At 33.3% G+C, this 20,879-nt stretch overlaps 3 protein-coding genes across 3 annotated transcripts; 2 read left to right on the forward strand and 1 right to left on the reverse strand.

Annotated features, from left to right (window-relative positions):
• Positions 1 to 1,668: 1,668 nt before the first annotated feature.
• Positions 1,669 to 9,008, forward strand: LOC146901578 (E3 ubiquitin-protein ligase At4g11680-like). Its single transcript, XM_085731967.1, has 5 exons — positions 1,669 to 2,319; positions 3,607 to 3,726; positions 4,998 to 5,134; positions 7,850 to 8,007; positions 8,396 to 9,008. Exons 1-5 carry the CDS (start codon positions 1,793 to 1,795, stop codon positions 8,567 to 8,569), a joined length of 1,116 nt encoding a protein of 371 aa, XP_085588093.1. The 5' UTR covers positions 1,669 to 1,792; the 3' UTR covers positions 8,570 to 9,008.
• Positions 9,009 to 10,791: 1,783 nt separating this feature from the next.
• Positions 10,792 to 12,784, reverse strand: LOC146901579 (uncharacterized). The gene is made up of 3 exons (XM_085731968.1): positions 12,423 to 12,784; positions 12,191 to 12,304; positions 10,792 to 12,004 (listed from the first exon to the last, which is right to left on the reverse strand). Exons 1-3 carry the CDS (start codon positions 12,456 to 12,458, stop codon positions 11,093 to 11,095), a joined length of 1,062 nt encoding a protein of 353 aa, XP_085588094.1. The 5' UTR covers positions 12,459 to 12,784; the 3' UTR covers positions 10,792 to 11,092.
• A 5,191-nt stretch (positions 12,785 to 17,975) lies between these two features.
• Positions 17,976 to 19,918, forward strand: LOC146901580 (glucuronoxylan 4-O-methyltransferase-like protein (DUF579)). Its single transcript, XM_085731969.1, has one exon. The coding sequence runs from the start codon at positions 18,871 to 18,873 to the stop codon at positions 19,771 to 19,773; it is 903 nt and encodes a 300-aa protein (XP_085588095.1). The 5' UTR covers positions 17,976 to 18,870; the 3' UTR covers positions 19,774 to 19,918.
• The last annotated feature ends 961 nt before the right edge of the window (positions 19,919 to 20,879 follow it).

A 20,879-nucleotide genomic window follows, 5' to 3' on the forward strand; every position in this document is an offset into this window, starting at 1 on the left:
GAGCTATGCATTTTTCAAAGGGTATAGTAATAGATGTAATTTAATGCAATTCATGGTTCCTAACAATTTTTTTTGAATTTCAAATTGAAGTGTTGGAAGGAAATAGTGCATAATTAGGGTTAGCACTTAGCAATTAATGTGGATCATTTGGATGGATTTTTCTAGGTTTAGTTTTTACAAAAATTAGGGTAGCCGAGTTTGCATGAAAATTAGGGTATTCTGTTTGTAAACGTATTAAATAAGTGTACAACAACTTGTAAAAAAAAAGTCTACAAAAACAATAGATATATACAAACGATGACACAACAAGATAAGAATGAAAAACCCATTAGTGAGGAGAAATATCAGGGATTGCTGCATTTTAGAGAGAATTTGTTAGGTTAAATTGGTGCGCTGCATTTGTTAAATTGGTGCGCTGCATTTTAGATGAAATTTGTTAGGTTAAGTTGCTGCTAACCTAATGCAACATTTTAGAGAGAAATTATTAGGTTAAGTTGCTGCAAATCTAATGAAATTAATAAATAAGGATTTCCAAGTGATACCACAAACTAATTTTGACTTTTTTTAATATCTATAATTATCATTATACGGCTATTTTTCCTTAGTTGTTTGATAAATTACATGTAATTCTTTAAGGGCATGCTATAAAAAACCTTAATATAGTTTTAAATTAGGCTAAAGTGCAACTTTGGCCCCCTATCTTTCAAAAAGTTGCGATTTTGGTCCCCTAACTTTGAAAACTACAATTTTGGCCCCCATGTTTAGGGAAATATGCTCTTTTAACCCCCTAACATAAGGGAAATATGTCTTTTGACTCCTTATCTTTTCAAAATGTTGCGATTATGACCCCTTATCTTTTCAAAATGACCCCTTTTTTTGGACACGTGTCGCCTTCTCAGCAGTTTTCAAAGTTAGGGGGCCAAAATTGTAGTTTTCAAAGTTAAGGGACCAAAATCGCAACTTTTTAAAAGATAAGGGGCCAAAGTTGCACTTTAGCCTTTAAATTATGTATACTTGTTTTATATTTAACTTTGCTTTTAAAATTTGGGAAATGCTAACTTGTGCCCTTGGGGCATAAGTTAATAAACCAAATATAGAAGTTTTTTCTTGAAAATTGTGCATTTAATGTTTTAAAAGTTTCAAAAGTTATGTTTTCAATATAAAACTTGTTGTTTATTCTATTTTAAGCTCCTTAACTTGTGCCCTAAGGCCACAAGTTAACATGACCCTTAAAAATTATAACTCCATCATTGGTCTTTAACACACATGTTAAGAAGACTTTTTAACAAATTTAAACTTATTTTTCTTGAGCAACAAGCAAGAACGTGATCTTTTCACAGATAAAAATTGCACAACATCTGTTAAATACACAAGCCGACATCAGCGACTTCTCTCAATGTCTTTTTTTTTGAGGGAACTTCTCTCAATGTCTCGAAACTTCCAAACTTAATGAAAAAATGTCACCACGTTCAGTTAAAACAAAAGGAAGAAAAACAGCGCAACGTATTAGACCCTTTCTTTAGTTTAAGCGGGAGAAAAATAAACACGCGGTGCGCGTTCAAGTGACCAAAAACACTAGTAAAACGACACCGTCTCTCACGTCCAAATCCAAAACCAAAAAAAAAAAAAAAACATAATCTTAATCATAATTTCAGTTTTCACAACACTATCCATTTCAATTCAATTTTTCTCTATTCAATCCCACATAGTACAAAACAAAATCCGCAGCAAAAATAAATTATCACAATTTAACCTAATTTTTTTCTCTCTAAACAGTGAGAAGAATTCAAACATGGCGACGACGGATCCGACGCCGTTAATCGGAAATTCATCGGACGAATCCAACTCCGGACGGAGAATTCTCCGTGCGCCGAGTCTCCGGCAAGCGGCGCGGTTTCTACGACAAGCAAGCGGGCGGAGGCTGATGCGTGAACCGTCGATGATGGTGAGGGAGACTGCGGCGGAGCAGTTGGAAGAACGGCAAAGCGATTGGGCGTATTCGAAGCCGGTGGTGATTCTTGATATTCTGTGGAATTTCGTGTTTATTATTGCGGCGGGTACTGTGTTGATTTTGAGTCGGAATGAATCGCCGAGCTCGCCGCTTAGGTTGTGGATTTTAGGGTATGCGTTGCAGTGTGTTCTTCATGTTGTGTGTGTTTGTTTTGAGTATAGGAGACGGGTGCGGATGCGAGGAGAGGTGAATGGCAATGGTGGTAATGTGGTTGGAGGTGGTGGTAGTGGGGATTTGAGCTTTGATTCAATGGATAGTTCTGGACAGTATGTGAATTTGGCGCAGTACGGTGATGATGGTTCTACAAGGTGAGCATCTGAAGCACAGACGTAATATTAATGATTATTTTACAACTGTTTATATGAAAATTTGAACTCTATTATAGGAGTTTACGAGGTCAAATCAGTTGACATCTCATGAACAACGAGTGTTTTTAGTATCTAACACTATACTAGAATAAGTTGATCCTAACATGAACCGGGGTTGGGGTTGAACTTGCACCTGAGAATTATGCTTTCATGAAAATATATTGAGGCGATTGATGTTTCATTATACTCTGGCTTTCGGTGAATATGGGCATGTGAAATTGTTGAGTGTCCATGCACCCTAGTTTTCAAGTCCCGTTACTTAAGTAGCTATGCTAAATTGCTAATTGAGAACTCCGGGAAACCTTTAATCCAGATTTCAAAATACCTTCATGGAAATTTTAGCTTCTCAGTAGCTGAGGGGATATTTCAGTTTAAAACATACAGGATTATTTCTAATAGGAACGTATCTGAAATCTGTCTCAAAGTGCACTGGGTGTATGAAAATGATGTTTTTAAGAAAAAAAATGAATATGATGTGGTAACTTTGATTGTGAAAATAGATGGTGGAGGCTGTCATGTGATAGTTACCTGAATTATCACACAATAGAGCTTTGTTTTTATACGATCTCTCAAAATGCAGTGTAGCCGTGGAAGTTTATGTACCTATGGATTTATCCTACTTTTGATTTTTAAATCACAACTAGTGTGATGCAGTGTTGTTAAATAGCGACACTGTAGTGTAGTGGAATTTGAACAAATTGTTGTCATTATGCAACACCCTATTTAGTACTAGGACAAAATATTGTCAAACAGTAGTTATAGCGGCACTAGAGCTCTGTTACGTAGCAGAATTTGAACAAACCGCTATTTTCTACTATCTGCGGATGACAATTGACAACACCGGTAAGAGGACGAGTACACAGCTTTAAACCTTGTTTTTCTTTATGTAAAATTGTAAACTAAATGATATGGGACAAATGCTTTATTTCCCTGATTTCATTTATGAAAAGATTAAACAATGTATTTATTTACAATTAATAACTTATTCCATTTTCTTAATAGATTTTGTCTGTAATGAATTAACCTCCTAACCTTTATTAATGAGATAATTTCTTAATTTCTTAATTTGCGTGGGAACAGAGTTGTGGTCTGAGGGTTAAAACAATACTACAATATGTTCCATATTATAGTGAAATTAGTGCAATCAATTATTGGTTTACAATAGCTAATTATTTCTTTAGATTATGTAATTTTTATGTTTGTCTTATCTCCTTTTGTTCCTCGTAGTATGGCAAAGCATTTGGAATCAGCCAACACAATGTTTTCTTTTATTTGGTGGGTCATTGGATTCTATTGGGTATCAGCTGATGGTCAAGATTTGATCCATGATTCTCCTAACCTCTACTGGTTTGCTCTCTCTCTCTCTCTCTCTCTCTCTCTCTCTCTCTCTCACACACACACACACACACACACACACACACACAGGCGCGCGCGTACACACACACATATGGGAACATATTTAGTGACAACTCTTATTTATTATGGGAATGAAGAACTTTCAATATTAGTTGCGAGGTTGATCTCAACAATTCAGATAAAACCTTCAGTATTAAAAGACACGTGACTCCTTTCTCTTATTTGTTTTCCCCCGATTGTTTACCTCTGGCCCCTTCTGCTCGTCATGTTATCGATCTTGTTGGGTTTTGAGTCCTCTTGGTGGCATAGGAAACTGTGAGGGATATGGGGGCCTTGAAGATGGGAAAGCTGGTGGTGGAAAAAAGAGGATTTTGAGGGATTTTTTAGATACTGGTTTTGGAAGTCACAGTCGACAGTCGTGGTGAATTGAAATTGGGTCATAAGTTTCCAGATGTCGATGCTCCTTCATCTTCATTTGATGAATTATGCAATCGTTAACCACCAAACAGTTGCAGATATTTTCAGTTTCTTTTTGTTAGAAATGGATATCACCATTGATGAACCTTTGTTGAAGGTTGAAACAGAATTCTGTTAGAGGAGAGAGAAAGAGAGAGAGGGAAAAGAGAGAGGGAAAGTAGAGTTTTTCATTATGACAGAATAACAGAGAGTACAAGTATTTATAGGCACATACTAAGTGCAATGAATAAGTGACACCTGTCACTGTCTTATAGGCTAATACTAAAACAGATAAACTATAGTTGTAGAATATTACAAGCCTAATCAGTACTCTTAACACTTTTATTTGGCTTGTATAATTTGATCTAAATAAATCTTCATGTGGTTAGAACCTGCTCACATTAATATTTCAATTTGGCTGGAAGGGGTTTCTTTCCGTAACACCGGTAGTTATATATGTAAAGTATTTTTGATTTTGATGTTTTCACTTTCCATTGCTAACTTTCATTGGATGAAGGCTGCAATGCCACTGTTGGAAGGAGATGGGGCTGAGATGTGACTGTAGGGGAAAAGAGAAGGTCTCGTGCCTTTTGGTTTTGAGGGACTTATCTGAATCATTAAATCTAATTGCAGTTATTATTGAAAGTGTTCTCACAATAAATAAGAGTTCTTATATGAAAAGTTTTCTAGTGTTGTCACAATAAATAAGAGTTCTCATATGCAACGTTTTCTATATATATTTTCTCTTTGGGAAATCCGCTTTTATAGTAGTTTACTACTGTTGACAAAATACACTTTCTTTACAGGTTATGTATTGTCTTCTTGGGCTTTGATGTTTTCTTTGTCGTTTTCTGTATTGCGCTGGCATGCATCATTGGTATTGCCGTTTGCTGTTGCCTTCCATGCATCATTGCGCTTCTGTATGCAGTTGCAGACCAGGCAAGTCACATTCATTACTTCTTGTTTGAGTTTCCATGAGAGATGAATCTGTTTAGTTTCTTTCAATTTGATTTTATTCAGCAGCATTTGCCGAAAGTTGAATGAATTTGGTAGAACTTACGGCTCAATGTATTATTTGTTTTTGAATCATCAAGGCTAAATGAAATGGAAGAAGGAAACTAGAATTACTGGAATTTCGAGAGATCTGTAATTCATTTATAGCATCCGTTTTTGTTGAGCCTAGCTTAGTTGGTATGGACAATGCATAATATATGCAAGGTCCGGGGTTCGAATCCCGACCACCACCAAAAAAAAATAGCATCCGTTTTTGGTAGTTAGTTGGGTTGTCTTGGCCTGACAAAACTGAACATTTGAAATAATAAATCTATATTTTTGTTGCTTGTCGTGTTGAGACTTTATTAGGCTCCTTTAGGGTCTGTTTGGGAGTCTAGGAAGGGAGGGCTTTGGAAAAAGGAAGGAGGAAAGTAAAAAGCAAGGAATGATAGACCCACAAATAGAACGGAGAGTTCATTTTTCTTCATTATACAAAATCCCTCTAACTTGCTTTAATATTGTTTATCATGGTTGTTGTTATCATATAACTCAAGTATTTGTAATTAAACACATCAAATTAATCTTTCAATTATATTAAAACTAACTTAATGTTAGCTTGTAGAGGCTGCTGGTGTTTATTAAAACTAGCTTGTTTAATTCTCTCAAAATTAAAGATATTATAAATATAAGTATTCTCATCATTTTCTACAAAATCACTCTTAAATAATAAGGTGAGAGATTTCTCTTTCTTTCCCTCCCTGAAAGCCATTCCCTCCCTTCCAAACTCCTAAGTGGAGCCTTATACCCTGTTTGGGAGTTCAGGAGAAGATGGGAGGGCTTTGGAACAAAGGAAGGAGGAAAGGGAAGAGACGGAAGACTTTGGGAGGAGAGGGCTTTGGGGAGTATATTTTTCTTCATAATACACCCCCCAAAATGGAGGAACTTGTATTAGAGGAGGGTTTAGATAAATTTTTTAAATCCAATCTATGTTGTTATAATACTCTCAAAATATGTTACTCATGAGCATTCATTTATCATTCTCTACGAAACACTCTAAAAAAATGTGAAAGATTTTTCTCTCTTTCCCTCTCCTCTCCTCCCAAAGTCTTCCCCTCCTCTCCAAACTCCCAAACACACCCTTAGGCTTTGTTTGGGAGTTTGGAGGGTAAGGAAAGGAACGGCTTTGAGGGGTGCAAAATATGAGGAAAAATGGAGAAATCTTTCAAATTTTTTAAAAGAGTAATTTTTTAGAGAATGATAAATTAATATTTTTAATTTTAAAAATATTATAACAACATAGATTAAATTTGAAAAATTCATATTAACCCTCCAAAATCCCCCTCCTCCAATACAATTTTTTAGTTCCTCCAAATGAGGAGGGTTTTGTATTATGAAGAAAAGTTAACCCCCCAAAGCCCTCCCCTTCCATTTTCCTCTATTTGTTCCACTTGCTCATTCCTTTTTCCCAAGCCTTCCCCTCCCTTTCCCTCCAAACTCGCAAACAAAGCCTTAGAATATAAAATGCCGACAGTACAACTTCTGAATCAAATGATTGGGAAGGTCCAAGATTGAACTATTGTGTCGTATATGTTAGTGACATTAAGAGGCAGTGTTTTGCTACCATGAAATAAACAAATTAAATATTGAGTGAATAACAACAGCTACAGCCATGTGTGGTTTTTGAATGGCAGTTTTTTGGGTGTGAATTAATGTTTAATACGTAAAGTTTGGGATGGATTATGAGCTAACCTGTTAAACCTGTAATGCAAAAATGACTTCCTTATAAGGTGTAACAAATTTTGAAACGTTTACATGGATGATATGAAATGGAAGGCGGAATGCACAGCTGTGCGATTAAAAGATAACTTCTTAGGCTTTGTTTGCGATTTTGGAGGGGAAGGTAGGGGAGGGTTTGGAAAAAAAATGGAGGAGTAAGTGGAAGAAATAGAGGACATTGAGAGGAGGGGTTTTGGGGGGTTTATTTTTCTTCAAAATATAAAATCCTCCTCATTTGGGGTAGCTAAAAAATTGTATTGGAGGAGGGTTTTGGGAGGTTTGGGTGGGTTTACATGAATTCTTCAAATTTAATTTATGTTGTTATAATATTCTTAAAATTAAAAATATATTAATTATAAGCATTAATTTATCACTCTCTAAAGTAAATAGACACTCTTTCAAAAAATGTGAAAGATTTATCAAATTTTCCCTTAAATTTCTCACCCCCAAAGCCATTCCTTCCCCTCCAAACTCCCAAACAAAGCCTTAAGGTTGATTTATTGGGAATACCTTGGAGACAAAGACTATTTATGAGCTTGTACATTAGAGTTTTCAGGGTTGAAGGTAGGTTAAGGTTATGACTATGAGCTATCCTATAGTTGTTGTGGTATGAGAAAAAGTTAATTTTTCTGATATTTGTATGCCTCATTCAGGTCAACATTGTTAACTTCTAGGATCTTCTAGAAAGAACAAACCTTGATATGATTTGCTATCCCACAACTTGGTAGATTGTGAATGTATTTCTAAATTCTAATTATGAGTGGACATGCTCACAATGCCTTATAACTTAAAGAGTATTTAATTGTGAGATGTTTGTTGTAATATATTATCTGTATCGTTCCTTGGCTTAATGTCTCTCCTTTTATGGTGGTTGACGAAAAGCAGGAAGGAGCAACAAAAGAAGATATTGAGCAGTTGTCAAAATTCAAATTCCAAAGAAAAAGTAATGAGAAGCTTGCTGATAATACACAAGGACCTGTTGGAGGAATAATGATTGAATGTCAAGCTGATTCCCCAATTGAACACGTGCTTGCCGATGAGGATGCGGTATGTTGTAGATTTTTATTATGTGCATTTAAAACATTTTCTCTTGTTTCAGTGGACAGTGGTCCTTCTGTTCTCCAGCACTAAATATTATTTCACTGTGAAGGGAAATCCACTTGATGCTTCAAAAACTGGCTTCATTTTAACCTATAATAACATAGAGTCATGTTTTGAGCATGTTATTCATCTGGAGAATTATGTATATATTTTGGTTTTATTTTACTTCCATCCTTTTTTCTTTGAGTCTTTGTTCACTGTCAGCTATTGCACTTCACATTGGGAGGAATTTTACATAATGGTTCATGTACACGAGAATAATAGTTATATGATAATCATTTGAAAAAATTAATCTGGTTTTATATTTAATTTATTTGTGTGTGGTAAACTGTAGGAGTGTTGCATCTGCCTTTCTGCCTATGATGACGGGGTTGAACTAAGACAACTTCCTTGTGGTCACCATTTTCACTGTACCTGTGTGGACAAATGGCTGCACATCAATGCTACTTGCCCCCTCTGCAAGTATAACATCTTGAAAAGTAGCAGCCATGGTCAAGAGGAAGTGTAGAAAATGCCAGAGAAGTTTCTAGCAGCCTTGTTGGGGAATTTGCATGCTTTTGGTTGACAGTATAATAGGCCCAGCGTGTTAATATATACTTCAGTACAGGTCTCTTGGTTGTTGTTGCTGCAGCTGTGTGTTTATCTCATAGTGATAGTTATATAATTCTTTGTTATGGTGGCTTTTAAGTGGTTGTGTATATCTGATCATTGTACACCGGCAATAGTTTTCCGGGGGCAGTTAATATTTTTATCGCCTTCACCATTATTGTTCTTGAGAGGTATACTTTGTATTGTCTCTCAGTATAAGGCTCAAGCATGGTCAATCCAACCTGCTTCGTTTCTTATTGTAGCCTCGTATTAAAATCAAGGATATCTTTGTTACTGGTTTGGCTACTAGTTTTTTAAGGTCGCCATTAAAATCAAAATAATCAGTGTTACAAGCTGAATCGATGGAAGAACTGGATATTTGTGGGCTTGAAAGTTGACAAATAACAGCTAAGGTTTTGCTTAATCACATGACAGTTCAGAATTTCAAATTTTGATTTTGCTTATGTCAGATGTTGCACATGACTGGAGTTCTGCATGGTCCAAACGTAATCCTATTAAGGTTTCAATGTCTCATGTATGTAGATTTTGGGCAAGATCCAAAGGTTTATGCTTTCATATTCTAAAAATATTTTGGATGTTACATGGGACACCAATAAGTGATTGTGCGCCAAGCCGTTGAATTTCTCAGTTGTCTAAAAATAGCTCTCACTGAAGTTTAGTTCTTATTTATTCTTTTAAATTTCACTCCTCTATCTATTTCATGGCTTAAGAATTGTATCTTGCAGTTTTTATTTTTTATTTTATTGAATCGACAAATGCAAACTTAGTTTAGATCCATCACATCGACTTTTTAAATTGTGGTATTTTTTATTCCTCCCAAACTCAAAGATCATGGAAGTTTTCTATTCCATGTGTGATGGGTGAAATGAGTTTTGAAAATGCTTTGTGCCATCTTGAGGTAGGTGAGTTGAAACCCACGAACAGTACCTTGCAATTGGTGACTGATCTTTCAAGTATCTTGCATGAATTTTAGAGGATGTTCCGATCAAGGTAGGACATTTATTCATATCAACTGATTTTGTGGTCCAAATAATAAGGTTAGTATAGTAAAAATGTGATGTCTTTTTACAATTTTATTGCATTTTTTAATGTGTTAAAACAATAAATGACTCAAAATCGAGAAAATGATAATCAGAAATAAATGGATGCATCACTTATCAGTTATCTCAAAGGGTTTATACTCTTTCAACCACTTTTGTTACGGTTCATGTTGTTAAAATAGATATATCCTTGTTAAAATTAAATTCAGATTATGCAAACCATACCTCTAATAGCATTCTTGTTTCATATTTTATTTTATTTTATCATATTGTTTTGTTGATTAAGGCGATACAATTCGAGTAGTCAAATGATATTTTTTTTTTGTCTCTTCAATTTAAAAAATGAATATGACAGCAAAAACAAACTGATTAGGAATAGTGATTTGCTATTTAATATTCATCCACTATTTTAATTAGAATTCTAATAAAGATAAATGTGACAACACTCCTCAGCAAAAGATTTGGACGCACACAACCACTTGGATTTTGTTGCTTGGTAGGTAAGAGACTATAAGACAAACTTCAAGTTCTTGGAATCTAAGGATTTGGGATGGCCTAGCATAATAGAGCATAAAAAAAGATTAATTGAAGTCAAGGTGTTCGTTGCTCTCTCAATTGGCACTATTTCAAGATCCTAAAACATGGTTATAATAATTTTGCTGAAGTTTGATCCTCCATCAAGTCACCTATCTCCTTCCCCTACCAGGTCTTTGCATCTTTAAGTTTAACATTTTTTTTATATGCAAATGTTGTTAATTTGTTAGGGGGAGGAATAATTTGTTAACAACAAACATCAAACCCTAGAACTCCCATATGATACTTCTTTGGCATCATACTATCTTCTCTAGACTGCGTCTTTGATGACATCTCCAAAATTAATATTCTTTTAATGAGTAGGAATCGAATTCGGTATATTGGGATTTATAACACACATTGCGCATCAACACATCCACAAGACCGGATGGTTAAGATTAATATATTTCGAAAAGATAATAAATATTCTTATAGTTAAATCAGGTTTTAATCAAGGAGCTACTAATCCTATGGAGCGAATACTTTCTTAATAGAGATCATATCAATGTAGAACTTCAATACAAATTGTTATGGAAAATTGGTTTGGCCATAAAACCATCCCAAAATCGTAACATGAATAGCTTACAATATGAACCAACCAAATGATCAAGAGCACAAATGCATTTAAGCCAATAATCGGTGGTTTTTCTCTACATATATATGTTAAAGCATTTATTCAATCTACAACAAAATACACATTGAAAATTCACTGTTATTTATTTTTTGGAGAGTTCATGATACCAATTACTATGTAGTTCAAATATTGTCCAACAATGTGAAACAAGTACTATTCTCATTCATCCATTAACCTAAGAGGAACCGTTTGAGGTGTCAAAACTTTTCTTTCTAACCAAGAGACAAGTGATTTTTGAAGGGTTGGAATTTGTGTTATCAAGACAACAAACTAAGAAATCAGGCCTATGAAGTCCAACATGTAGCCTATCCTTTCCCACAACCATTGCAGATGCATCAAGCAAAACATGCCAATAGTTCCTATGAGCCTCAGAAACCCAATGCATTGTCCCATTCACATCTGCTACATAAGCAAATAGCCCTTTTGGACTAATCTTACATTTCCTCCTAAAATTTTGACTTAACTGAGACCCTCTAATCCTCAAATCAAGCCATGTCTTAGGTGCTATGAGAACCTTTGATTCCTTAAAAGAAGCAAATTCTTTGATATAGTCCTCTTGTTGTTCACCAAGAATAGTCATGTAGTAGTTTCCCTTAACAAAAGGATAACTTTCTCCCACCAACATCATAGCATCCTTGTAACTTGGAGTGAAAAGAACCAAATACTCATCATCGGGCAAACCACAATGCTTCAAAACTTTATTTTGAGCTTGAATTTCTGGTATCGAGATGAAACTTCCCGGAAAGGATGATTTTTTGTTGAGAATATCAAGTAGTCTTGATGGCTCTAACTGTGTCCTATCCATTTCAGGAAGGTTGCTTCCAAAAGAAGGCGATCTTGGCGACTTTCTTCTATCATCTGACATTGGTAATTCCGAAGGCTCCTCATTGATAATGAAACTTGACATGTCTATTCCACTTCCATCTCCTTCAATTAGATTTGCATATTCTGGATACTTTGCTAGGACATATTCTTCTACATATTCCATTTCTTTCTGTGTGATTGGACCTGACCATCTTAGGTCAATGTCTCGGATAGTTGATATTGCTTCAGCTATGATATGAGCAGGAATCACCACATTTGGTTTCTGTTTAAGTACCAATTATAAGTTTATTGTTAGTTTCAAAACTGAACGTGTAATATTACGTGCATGTTTGGATCGACAGATAAGTGGACTACAACGATTTTGATAAACGCTACGAAAATAACAGTGCCGCTATGATTTTGCCAAACTCTATACCACTTTCAGGAAAACTAAGAGTTTAGAAATTACCTTCATAACCAAACTGTTTGACTTGGTATTCTCTGCTATTAATTTGTGTATAGGTCCAACAGGAACTTTCTTAGTGGCCTTAACTTCATCTTCTACCATTTCATGATATATTGCCTAACATATAGTTTACCATGATTCAAGAATTAGCAGATGAAAATTCAAATAGAACTTGCAAGTAGAAACAAACATGAATTGAATAGGCTAATATTGCTTTGAATTATGATTTCCTTACCTCAGATCCTCCAAGACCCTCTCTGTTTGTTCCCATGGTAATATTTTTCTTCAATCGTCACCACTTAAAGAAATTAAAGATATTGGTTTTTTAGTGTTTAACACTTGGGAAAATCTCAAGCAGAAAAATGCCAAAGAAAATCACAGGTCTTTTATGCCTTAACCATAGATTAAGTGATAGATAAAGATCCTATGGACTTAACCATGGTTTACACATTATTATCTAGAGTTAAAGCTTTGTATCTATTATTGGTTTTCAGACTAAAAAAATAGAATATATAAACTTGTTTCCATTTCTAACTCTTTCAATTTATTTATGTATAGATAAGATTAAAGAACACGTTAGAAGAAGAGTTTTGAGGTGAAACTTGTTGTAAATTTTGATTATATTTCAAAAGTTTCAAATATTTTGTGTTCCATATTTTTAATTGAGAAATATAGAAAATTATTTTAATAGAAAATTATTTTCATATTATTAATTATAATGTTTGACTTGGTCTTGTACCCATGTTTTAATTCCAAGTTTTTGTAACCTTTTTCCTTTATACCTCTTGAATGTGGCAATAATATAGCTTTCTCTAAAATAACGGTCACTTAACTAGCTTGCTCCTATTTATATGGAATTAGTGGCCATGCTATTACGATGATTTAATCACACCTATCCTTTCACAAATATAATATACCATTTTCTTTAATCCTGGTTTTTTGACTGGAAAATTCACGTACAAAAGAAAAAGAAAGAATAGTTTCATCTCTCTTAAAAATCATTTTCTCTCCTCCACTATCGAGTTCCTGGGTTTCATCATTCTTGTGATTATCAAATTCAAGCTGTTCTGTCGCCTTTGATGTGATTCACATCAAGGAAGAACATGTTGTATCCTGGGAGGATATGCGCTTATGAGGCGGATAAATCCTTAAGGACAGTGACTTTGTCACGCCTCATGTTATATAACAGTTTAGTGTTTGGCAGATTATCACTTTCATGGTTTCGTGTTTGTTCACTTCACCGTTACCGACATCAAGTCACCGCAATCACCGCAATTTCAAGAAAGATAAGTTTACTTGTTATCCCTCTTGTTTATTCTCTTTAATATTTAATTGATGCTTTTATTTATATGATAGATTATTATTTGTAGAAATAATTTATTCCTAATTTCTACAACAATCTTAAGGATTTACTTTCTAATGATTGTGCCCTAATTCTCAGATACAACTCCGCGGTTGTTTTTGATCAAAGTACACAAACTAAATTAGATGGCTTTAGAGTACCAATTACTATGTCAAAGGAAATGCAGGAACACAACCAGTAGCTATTTATAGCCAAGGAAAAGTCCAGGTTACTATTTTCATCATTTAAGCTCCGATTTATATCATATTATCATACAATTACTTTTGGTTGTTGTTTATCTTCACATGCTGGTTGGAGTCATCAAATATAGAATATTAATTACATGATTCTTGTGATATTGGCTTATTTGAATTGAGCTAGACGAATATAAGGGAATTTGAGAAATTAGTAGCATCTTAAAGAACTTTAAAATGGTAGATTAATTCATCTTTGTGGATTATTATTATTTGAAAGAAATATTGTAGTATTTATTCTCACATCGTGGACTAATTGATCATTGTTGTTTGTGCTTACTATATGTGTAAATCGGCTGTGAATATAGTCATTGAAATGTTTATATTATGTATGTAAATTTGAATAGTGGGAAGCTGCAAGTATGTATTCCTTTAAATGTACTTACTTTGTGATAATTGTGAATGTGATTTTTTGTGATTGGGTCAAAGATGTAAATTTTTATTGCGAATTTTAGAACCAAATTAAGTTGATTTGTCCCTTCCTTATGGAGGAGATGTAAAACTCAATTCTAATTAGTTGTATGTGTGCATTGTTATATTTTTGAGTTTAAGTAATTTACATCAATCAACTGCATATATATATATATATATATATATATATATATATATATGATAACAAGATCATATCAAACTTGTATTTTTGGGCAGTAAATAAAATTGGTTATGTAATTGAACACTTTAGAAAGTTCTGCGATTTAAGATTCATAATTTCTAAAACTGCTATTGTCTATGCTTTGTGGCCAAAGTGTTTATAAAGCTCTATTTTAATATAATACGATACTTGTTAATTCTCTATAAAATTGACTTTGATTGGGTATATGTCATATATGTTTATATTATAAGCACTCCTTGACATGTGTATGTATGAGTTTAGTGTTTCGAAAATTTTACCTTATACAAGTGAATTGACATGATATTGTATTGAGACAATTTTGAAAAATATTTTATGGATTATCCATTGTATTAAAATAATACAATGATGTTTAATTAAATTTGTTTATGTGAAAATATATTTATTAGGATTTATTTTCTCCATTGTGAGAATGTTGTCACTTGAAAATCTTTCAAGTAGACTTGAATAGAAATCTACCTATTTTACGTAATGTGGGGGTATTGTCGCCTGAAAGTTTTTCATGTAGACATATATAATAAAATTATTAATCATAAATATATTTTCCTCATTTGTGAAGATGTTGTCGCTTAGTATTTATCTAAGTAGACCAGATGAAATATATTATGGAAATTAGTTTGATAATATATGAGATATTGTTTATAGATTGGATAAACCTTTGTATTTAAATAATACAAAGATGTCAAATAGATATGAATCCAATGAGAATAAATCTATAAGTAGATTTATCTTATTGATGAACATGTTGTCGCTTAATAGAAAACGACTTGTATTAATTTATTATGTAATCCAAGTTTATTTTTATAAACTTGATGAAATATGAGGTTAATTGACTTAGAGACGTCTTAGTCAATATTTGTGAATTTAACGGATCCGTATATAAAACCCCTTGGGAAGAAATTTAGGGAAATGAGACTTTGCCACTCGAAAACGACAAGTAATGGGAACCCAACCTTTGTGATTGGAGATCCCATGAAGAAGGTTCAATGGGTAAAAACAAGTTACTTGTTAGTTCTGTTAGCACTAAAATAACGTTGTCTCTTTCCTATAGTGTATGATAATGGATGAGATGTGCTAAATAATATAAAATTGATGGATAAGCTTTAAAAGCTTTTAATGATTACCATAAGCCCTTATGGGTGGTGTTTGACTGTAGCATACACTAGATGGAATCACCTATATGAGTGTCAAGTGGGGCCGCTTGCATGAGACCGTGGCGGGTCTCTAGAGCACTCATGAATACCAGGCACGCGCACGGCCTATTCGCGCACAACCGCGTAACAGTAAGAATTGTGGGGGTGTAATGTGATTGTGAGACCTCTTGCATACAACAAGTGTCTTGGGTTCCATAGCTTGCTAAACCAATTCACTGTGTGTTAAGTCTCATTAGTCTAGGACGGGTTCCATAGCTTGCTACACCGTTCCGATGCATTATATCTACGATGTTTACCCAGGAAAACTCTTTTAACCTTTTTAGTTTAACTTTTGAAATATGTGGGGGATTGTTGTAAATTTTGATTATATTTCAAAAGTTTCAAATATTTTGTGTTCCATATTTTTAATTGAGAAATATAGAAAATTATTTTAATAGAAAATTATTTTCATATTATTAATTATAATGTTTGACTTGGTCTTGTACCCATGTTTTAATTCCAAGTTTTTGTAACCTTTTTCCTTTATACCTCTTGAATGTGGCAATAATATAGCTTTCTCTAAAATAACGGTCACTTAACTAGCTTGCTCCTATTTATATGGAATTAGTGGCCATGCTATTACGATGATTTAATCACACCTATCCTTTCACAAATATAATATACCATTTTCTTTAATCCTGGTTTTTTGACTGGAAAATTCACGTACAAAAGAAAAAGAAAGAATAGTTTCATCTCTCTTAAAAATCATTTTCTCTCCTCCACTATCGAGTTCCTGGGTTTCATCATTCTTGTGATTATCAAATTCAAGCTGTTCTGTCGCCTTTGATGTGATTCACATCAAGGAAGAACATGTTGTATCCTGGGAGGATATGCGCTTATGAGGCGGATAAATCCTTAAGGACAGTGACTTTGTCACGCCTCATGTTATATAACAGTTTAGTGTTTGGCAGATTATCACTTTCATGGTTTCGTGTTTGTTCACTTCACCGTTACCGACATCAAGTCACCGCAATCACCGCAATTTCAAGAAAGATAAGTTTACTTGTTATCCCTCTTGTTTATTCTCTTTAATATTTAATTGATGCTTTTATTTATATGATAGATTATTATTTGTAGAAATAATTTATTCCTAATTTCTACAACAATTTCCATTGCCAACGGCATCACCATATTTTTTATATTTTAGATGGAAAATGACCATTTCATAGTTTAGTATTAGTGGAAAGTCAACACAACACGTACATAGCTACATGTCTTGTTTCAAGGTAACTGTGTGACTGAATCTTTTTGCTTAGGATTAGATTAGAGTTAATTATTTCAATTTTTCTTAATCGCTGGAAAAGCTGGTTAATTAGTTAATTGTTTGAAAAAGACTTTGTTGCACTTTTGTTTGCTAGACATTGAAAAAAACCTGAACAGAATTTGGATGTGAAAATAATTTGTTTGGTAAAAACTGCATGCACAATGAAATTAAATTTGACAGAAAACAAATTCAGATTCCAGAGATCACATTCAGCATGTACAACTGTTATTAGTCTATTAAATTAGGTTGGATTACACTCTCAAAATGAGACTGTTCAATCACATATATACATTCAATGACAATGCGAGACTCCGATACAACTTCAATAAGTTCCACATTACACACTATCCTAATGAGACTTATATCCTATGGTTCTTTGTTTGTAAAATTGGTGTTTTCATTGAGAGTTCACCTCGAAATTAAGTGAGAATATTTAGCAAAATATTTATACAATTTTTTGTGTAACTATGTTATGGATGCGAAGTATCGATCAACTTTGTTGATGACTAATATCCATCGAGGATCTGACTAACCATTTTTAATAAGGTCTCAATCTACAATACTTAAACATGAGATTTTATCTAAAAAATCTGAGTTCAATTCCACTCGGATGAACATAGGATCCGTAAATAACTTTATAATCTTATAGCAAAGGAAAACCAATTCTACTCTTATTTTCTGGTATGAAAAACCAGTGCTACTATAATTGAGTTGTATAATATTTAATTGAAAATTTGAAGGGAGATTTGTGAGAATATTCTCCGTCTCTCACGCTACATGTTGAGCACAAAATCCAAAAAGAGCTCTATATTATTTCCAATGAAGTAATGTATACTATTGAATAGATAATTAGATATGCCCTTCCTTAGTTGTGTTTCTCACTACACCAATAATAACAATCTTTCTATATTAATTCTGAAACTTATTTTCCACACTAATATATCTTTGTTAATTATGAGGACTAATGAGGTGATTAGGCCGTTTAGAAATATATGGTTTAAAAAATTAGATAGCGACAAGGATCTCAAAACAACAAATATATTTTTAGTTTAAATATAACTTTTGGTTTAGAAATTTTCCACAATGCTCTCCCTTGAAAACTGAAAAGGACTGAATAGAGTTTTTAATAGAAATTTCAAATTAAACTTGATTAGTTCTCTTAACGCTTTTTTTTTACTCCACAAGTAACATCTTTTTCGAGCAACTCTTGTGTGGATACAACCTCAAATAAAATTTATTTGGGCGCACACAAATGATAATTTTTTTTTAAATATAATATTAAGTGATATGACTAAATATTTCTCTTTTAATTTTTTCATTTATGTGTGTCCCAAATACTTTTAATTTGAGGTTGTCTAAAGTGAGTATTTCTCCGTCTTCTATTAGATAACAATAATAATAATGATGGTACAATTTCTCACATCATGCCACACAGACTTTATTTATTTGTGACATTAGGTGGTCGTGTTAACTATATGTTACATTTATTGCATTCAATTTGCAATATATACAAGAGAAATTCTAGAGAAATTCTAGATATAAACCAATGATCAATCATTGCTTATCATAGCCTAATTCATTACACGACAAAAAATTATTGAGTCATCATATTTTATGGTACTTAAATTTGAAAGAGATTCAATAACAACCAGCTATGCATCTACCAACTTGCTCATCATCACCAAACAACCAAAAGATAAATTTTGACAATAAACCAAACTTAAGGACGCATGTCAGCACTAAAAGAAAAGATTCATATGAACATATCTTTATATACAAGAAAGACACATATTGATGTATATTAATTTTCCAAGCTCAACCAGCAATATAAAAAAATTAGGTAACAACAAAGTGAAACTTGTAACAAAAGCAAAAACATCCCTTCCTCCCTACTCAACAAGGTTCACATAAGAATAGCTATTATCATCATCAAAAGCACACAACACCATAAGAAAGACATAATGTAACAACATTGGTGGAAAGAGAGAAAAAATCCAAGATGCCCCCTGATATACTTCATATTCGTCCTCTTGTTCAATTTTCACCTCCACACACAACTCAAGTAAAAGAAAATCAACCTTCTATATTTCACAAATATCAAAAAGTAACAAGAGGGATGAATCTCACAAAAAAGAAACTCATCCCTCTCCTTGTTTTGTTCCTCTCAACCATATCAATCTTTAGAATTCTTAGTCTCACTATCAAAACTACTTCTACACCATTTTCCACAAACAACAAAATTATTGCATCACATACACATGAATCCTCCAACATCACCACCACCTTCAAAGAGAAAGAATTCAAAGTTTTATCAAATTTAATTGCTCTTAAATCACCATGCAACCTTCTTATATTTGGTTTTCAACCACAATTCATTATCATCTCATCAATGAATGAAGCAGGCCACACCATCTTTCTCGACGATAACCACGACAGACCAACAACAAGAAAGGTAACAACAAACTTCAACAACACTCAAATATACAATTTCAACTATAATGTACCAACAAAAGAAGCTTATAAACTACTCAAACATGCAAGAAACAATCCAGCATGTGCACCAGAACCAGATTCAAGACACCTTCAAACATCAAAATGTAAACTTGCATTGAAAAATTTGCCTGCAATAGTATATGAGAAGAATTGGGATGTCATAGTGGTTGATGGACCGACTGGCGATTCGACCGAGTCACCGGGTAGAATGGCATCCATTTACACTGCTAGTGTTCTAGCTAGAGGTGGGAATGGTTCAGATGTACTTGTACATGATGTAGATCGAATGGTAGAGAAATGGTTTTCTTGGGAGTTTCTTTGTGATGAGAATTTGTTGTATTCTAAAGAGAAGTTATGGCATTTTAGAATTAGAGGTCATTTAAATTCCACTACCTTCTGCCCTGTGTAAGTACATATAAGAGTATAGTATTAAAGTATTTATTAATTTAGAAATTTCCATTTTGAAGGTGGTGCCACTATGTAAGTATAGTTCAATTTCAATGACAATTTCGTACAAACAAGCGTAATACAATTAAGTGGCTTACATGATCTAACTTTGTTGCAAATAGTACTAATTAATCACGTATTGTTGATGAATCAAGAATTATAATCATAGGTACAAATTGTAACATGTTAATGATGTATAATATTTGTAGATGAATCAAAAATTATAAACCTTGGAACTTTAAATGACCGATGAAAGTAGAGTGTGAGCAGCTAGTTTTGTTTGGTCACAAGACAAATGTACTGTGTAAGCACACATAGAAATATACATTTTTTTTTTTTTTATAATAAACAATAAAATTGATTTAACATTTTAGGGATCATAAATGTTTAAGCACTATATATTTGGTCTTGTGATCAAACAAGTATTTCTCGAATGTGAGAGCAAACTATCTTTCTAATGGTTTAGGTTTTTAGTCTTAGGTAACAGTCTAATCGAGCAACGATTAAATAACCAAACAGCCAAGAACCTCCTATTGGCATAAAAGAATGAGTCAACTCAGTAGGTTCTATTTATAACAAAAATCCAATACATATTCATCAATTAATCATAGATTAGTTTTTAATAGTAATCGATCATAATTAGTTAATCTAACATCTTAAACAAATACTTAGTGAGGAATTCTCTGCATTCAAGCGGTCAACAAATCAGAGAGTTTGATTTCGAGCTCGACAAATTGGTATATATAAACATTTAAAAAGTTCACTTGAAATCTGAGTAGTTCTAGTTGCTTACTAAGGTTATGTTTGAGAGTTTAGGAATGGAGGACTTTGAAAAAGAGAGGAGGAAAGGACAAAAAAAGAAGGAAAACATACCCTAAGTGAATACAAATTAAGGATTTGAAACCGCAGTGAATCCGTTTTAATCACTCCATCCTTAGTTACTGATCAGTTAACTTGTCACTCATTTGTTGCTTTCGCAAAAATTACAATTAAGTTCCCACACGTTACTTGAACACAAATGATTTATCAATAAAATGCTGAAACCAATTTGTAAGAGCATCTTAGTAT

Source organism: Medicago sativa, chromosome 8 (genome assembly GCF_051527215.1).
Source record: "Medicago sativa cultivar Bolivia chromosome 8, Bolivia_mono, whole genome shotgun sequence".
Classification (NCBI taxonomy): domain Eukaryota; kingdom Viridiplantae; phylum Streptophyta; class Magnoliopsida; order Fabales; family Fabaceae; genus Medicago; species Medicago sativa.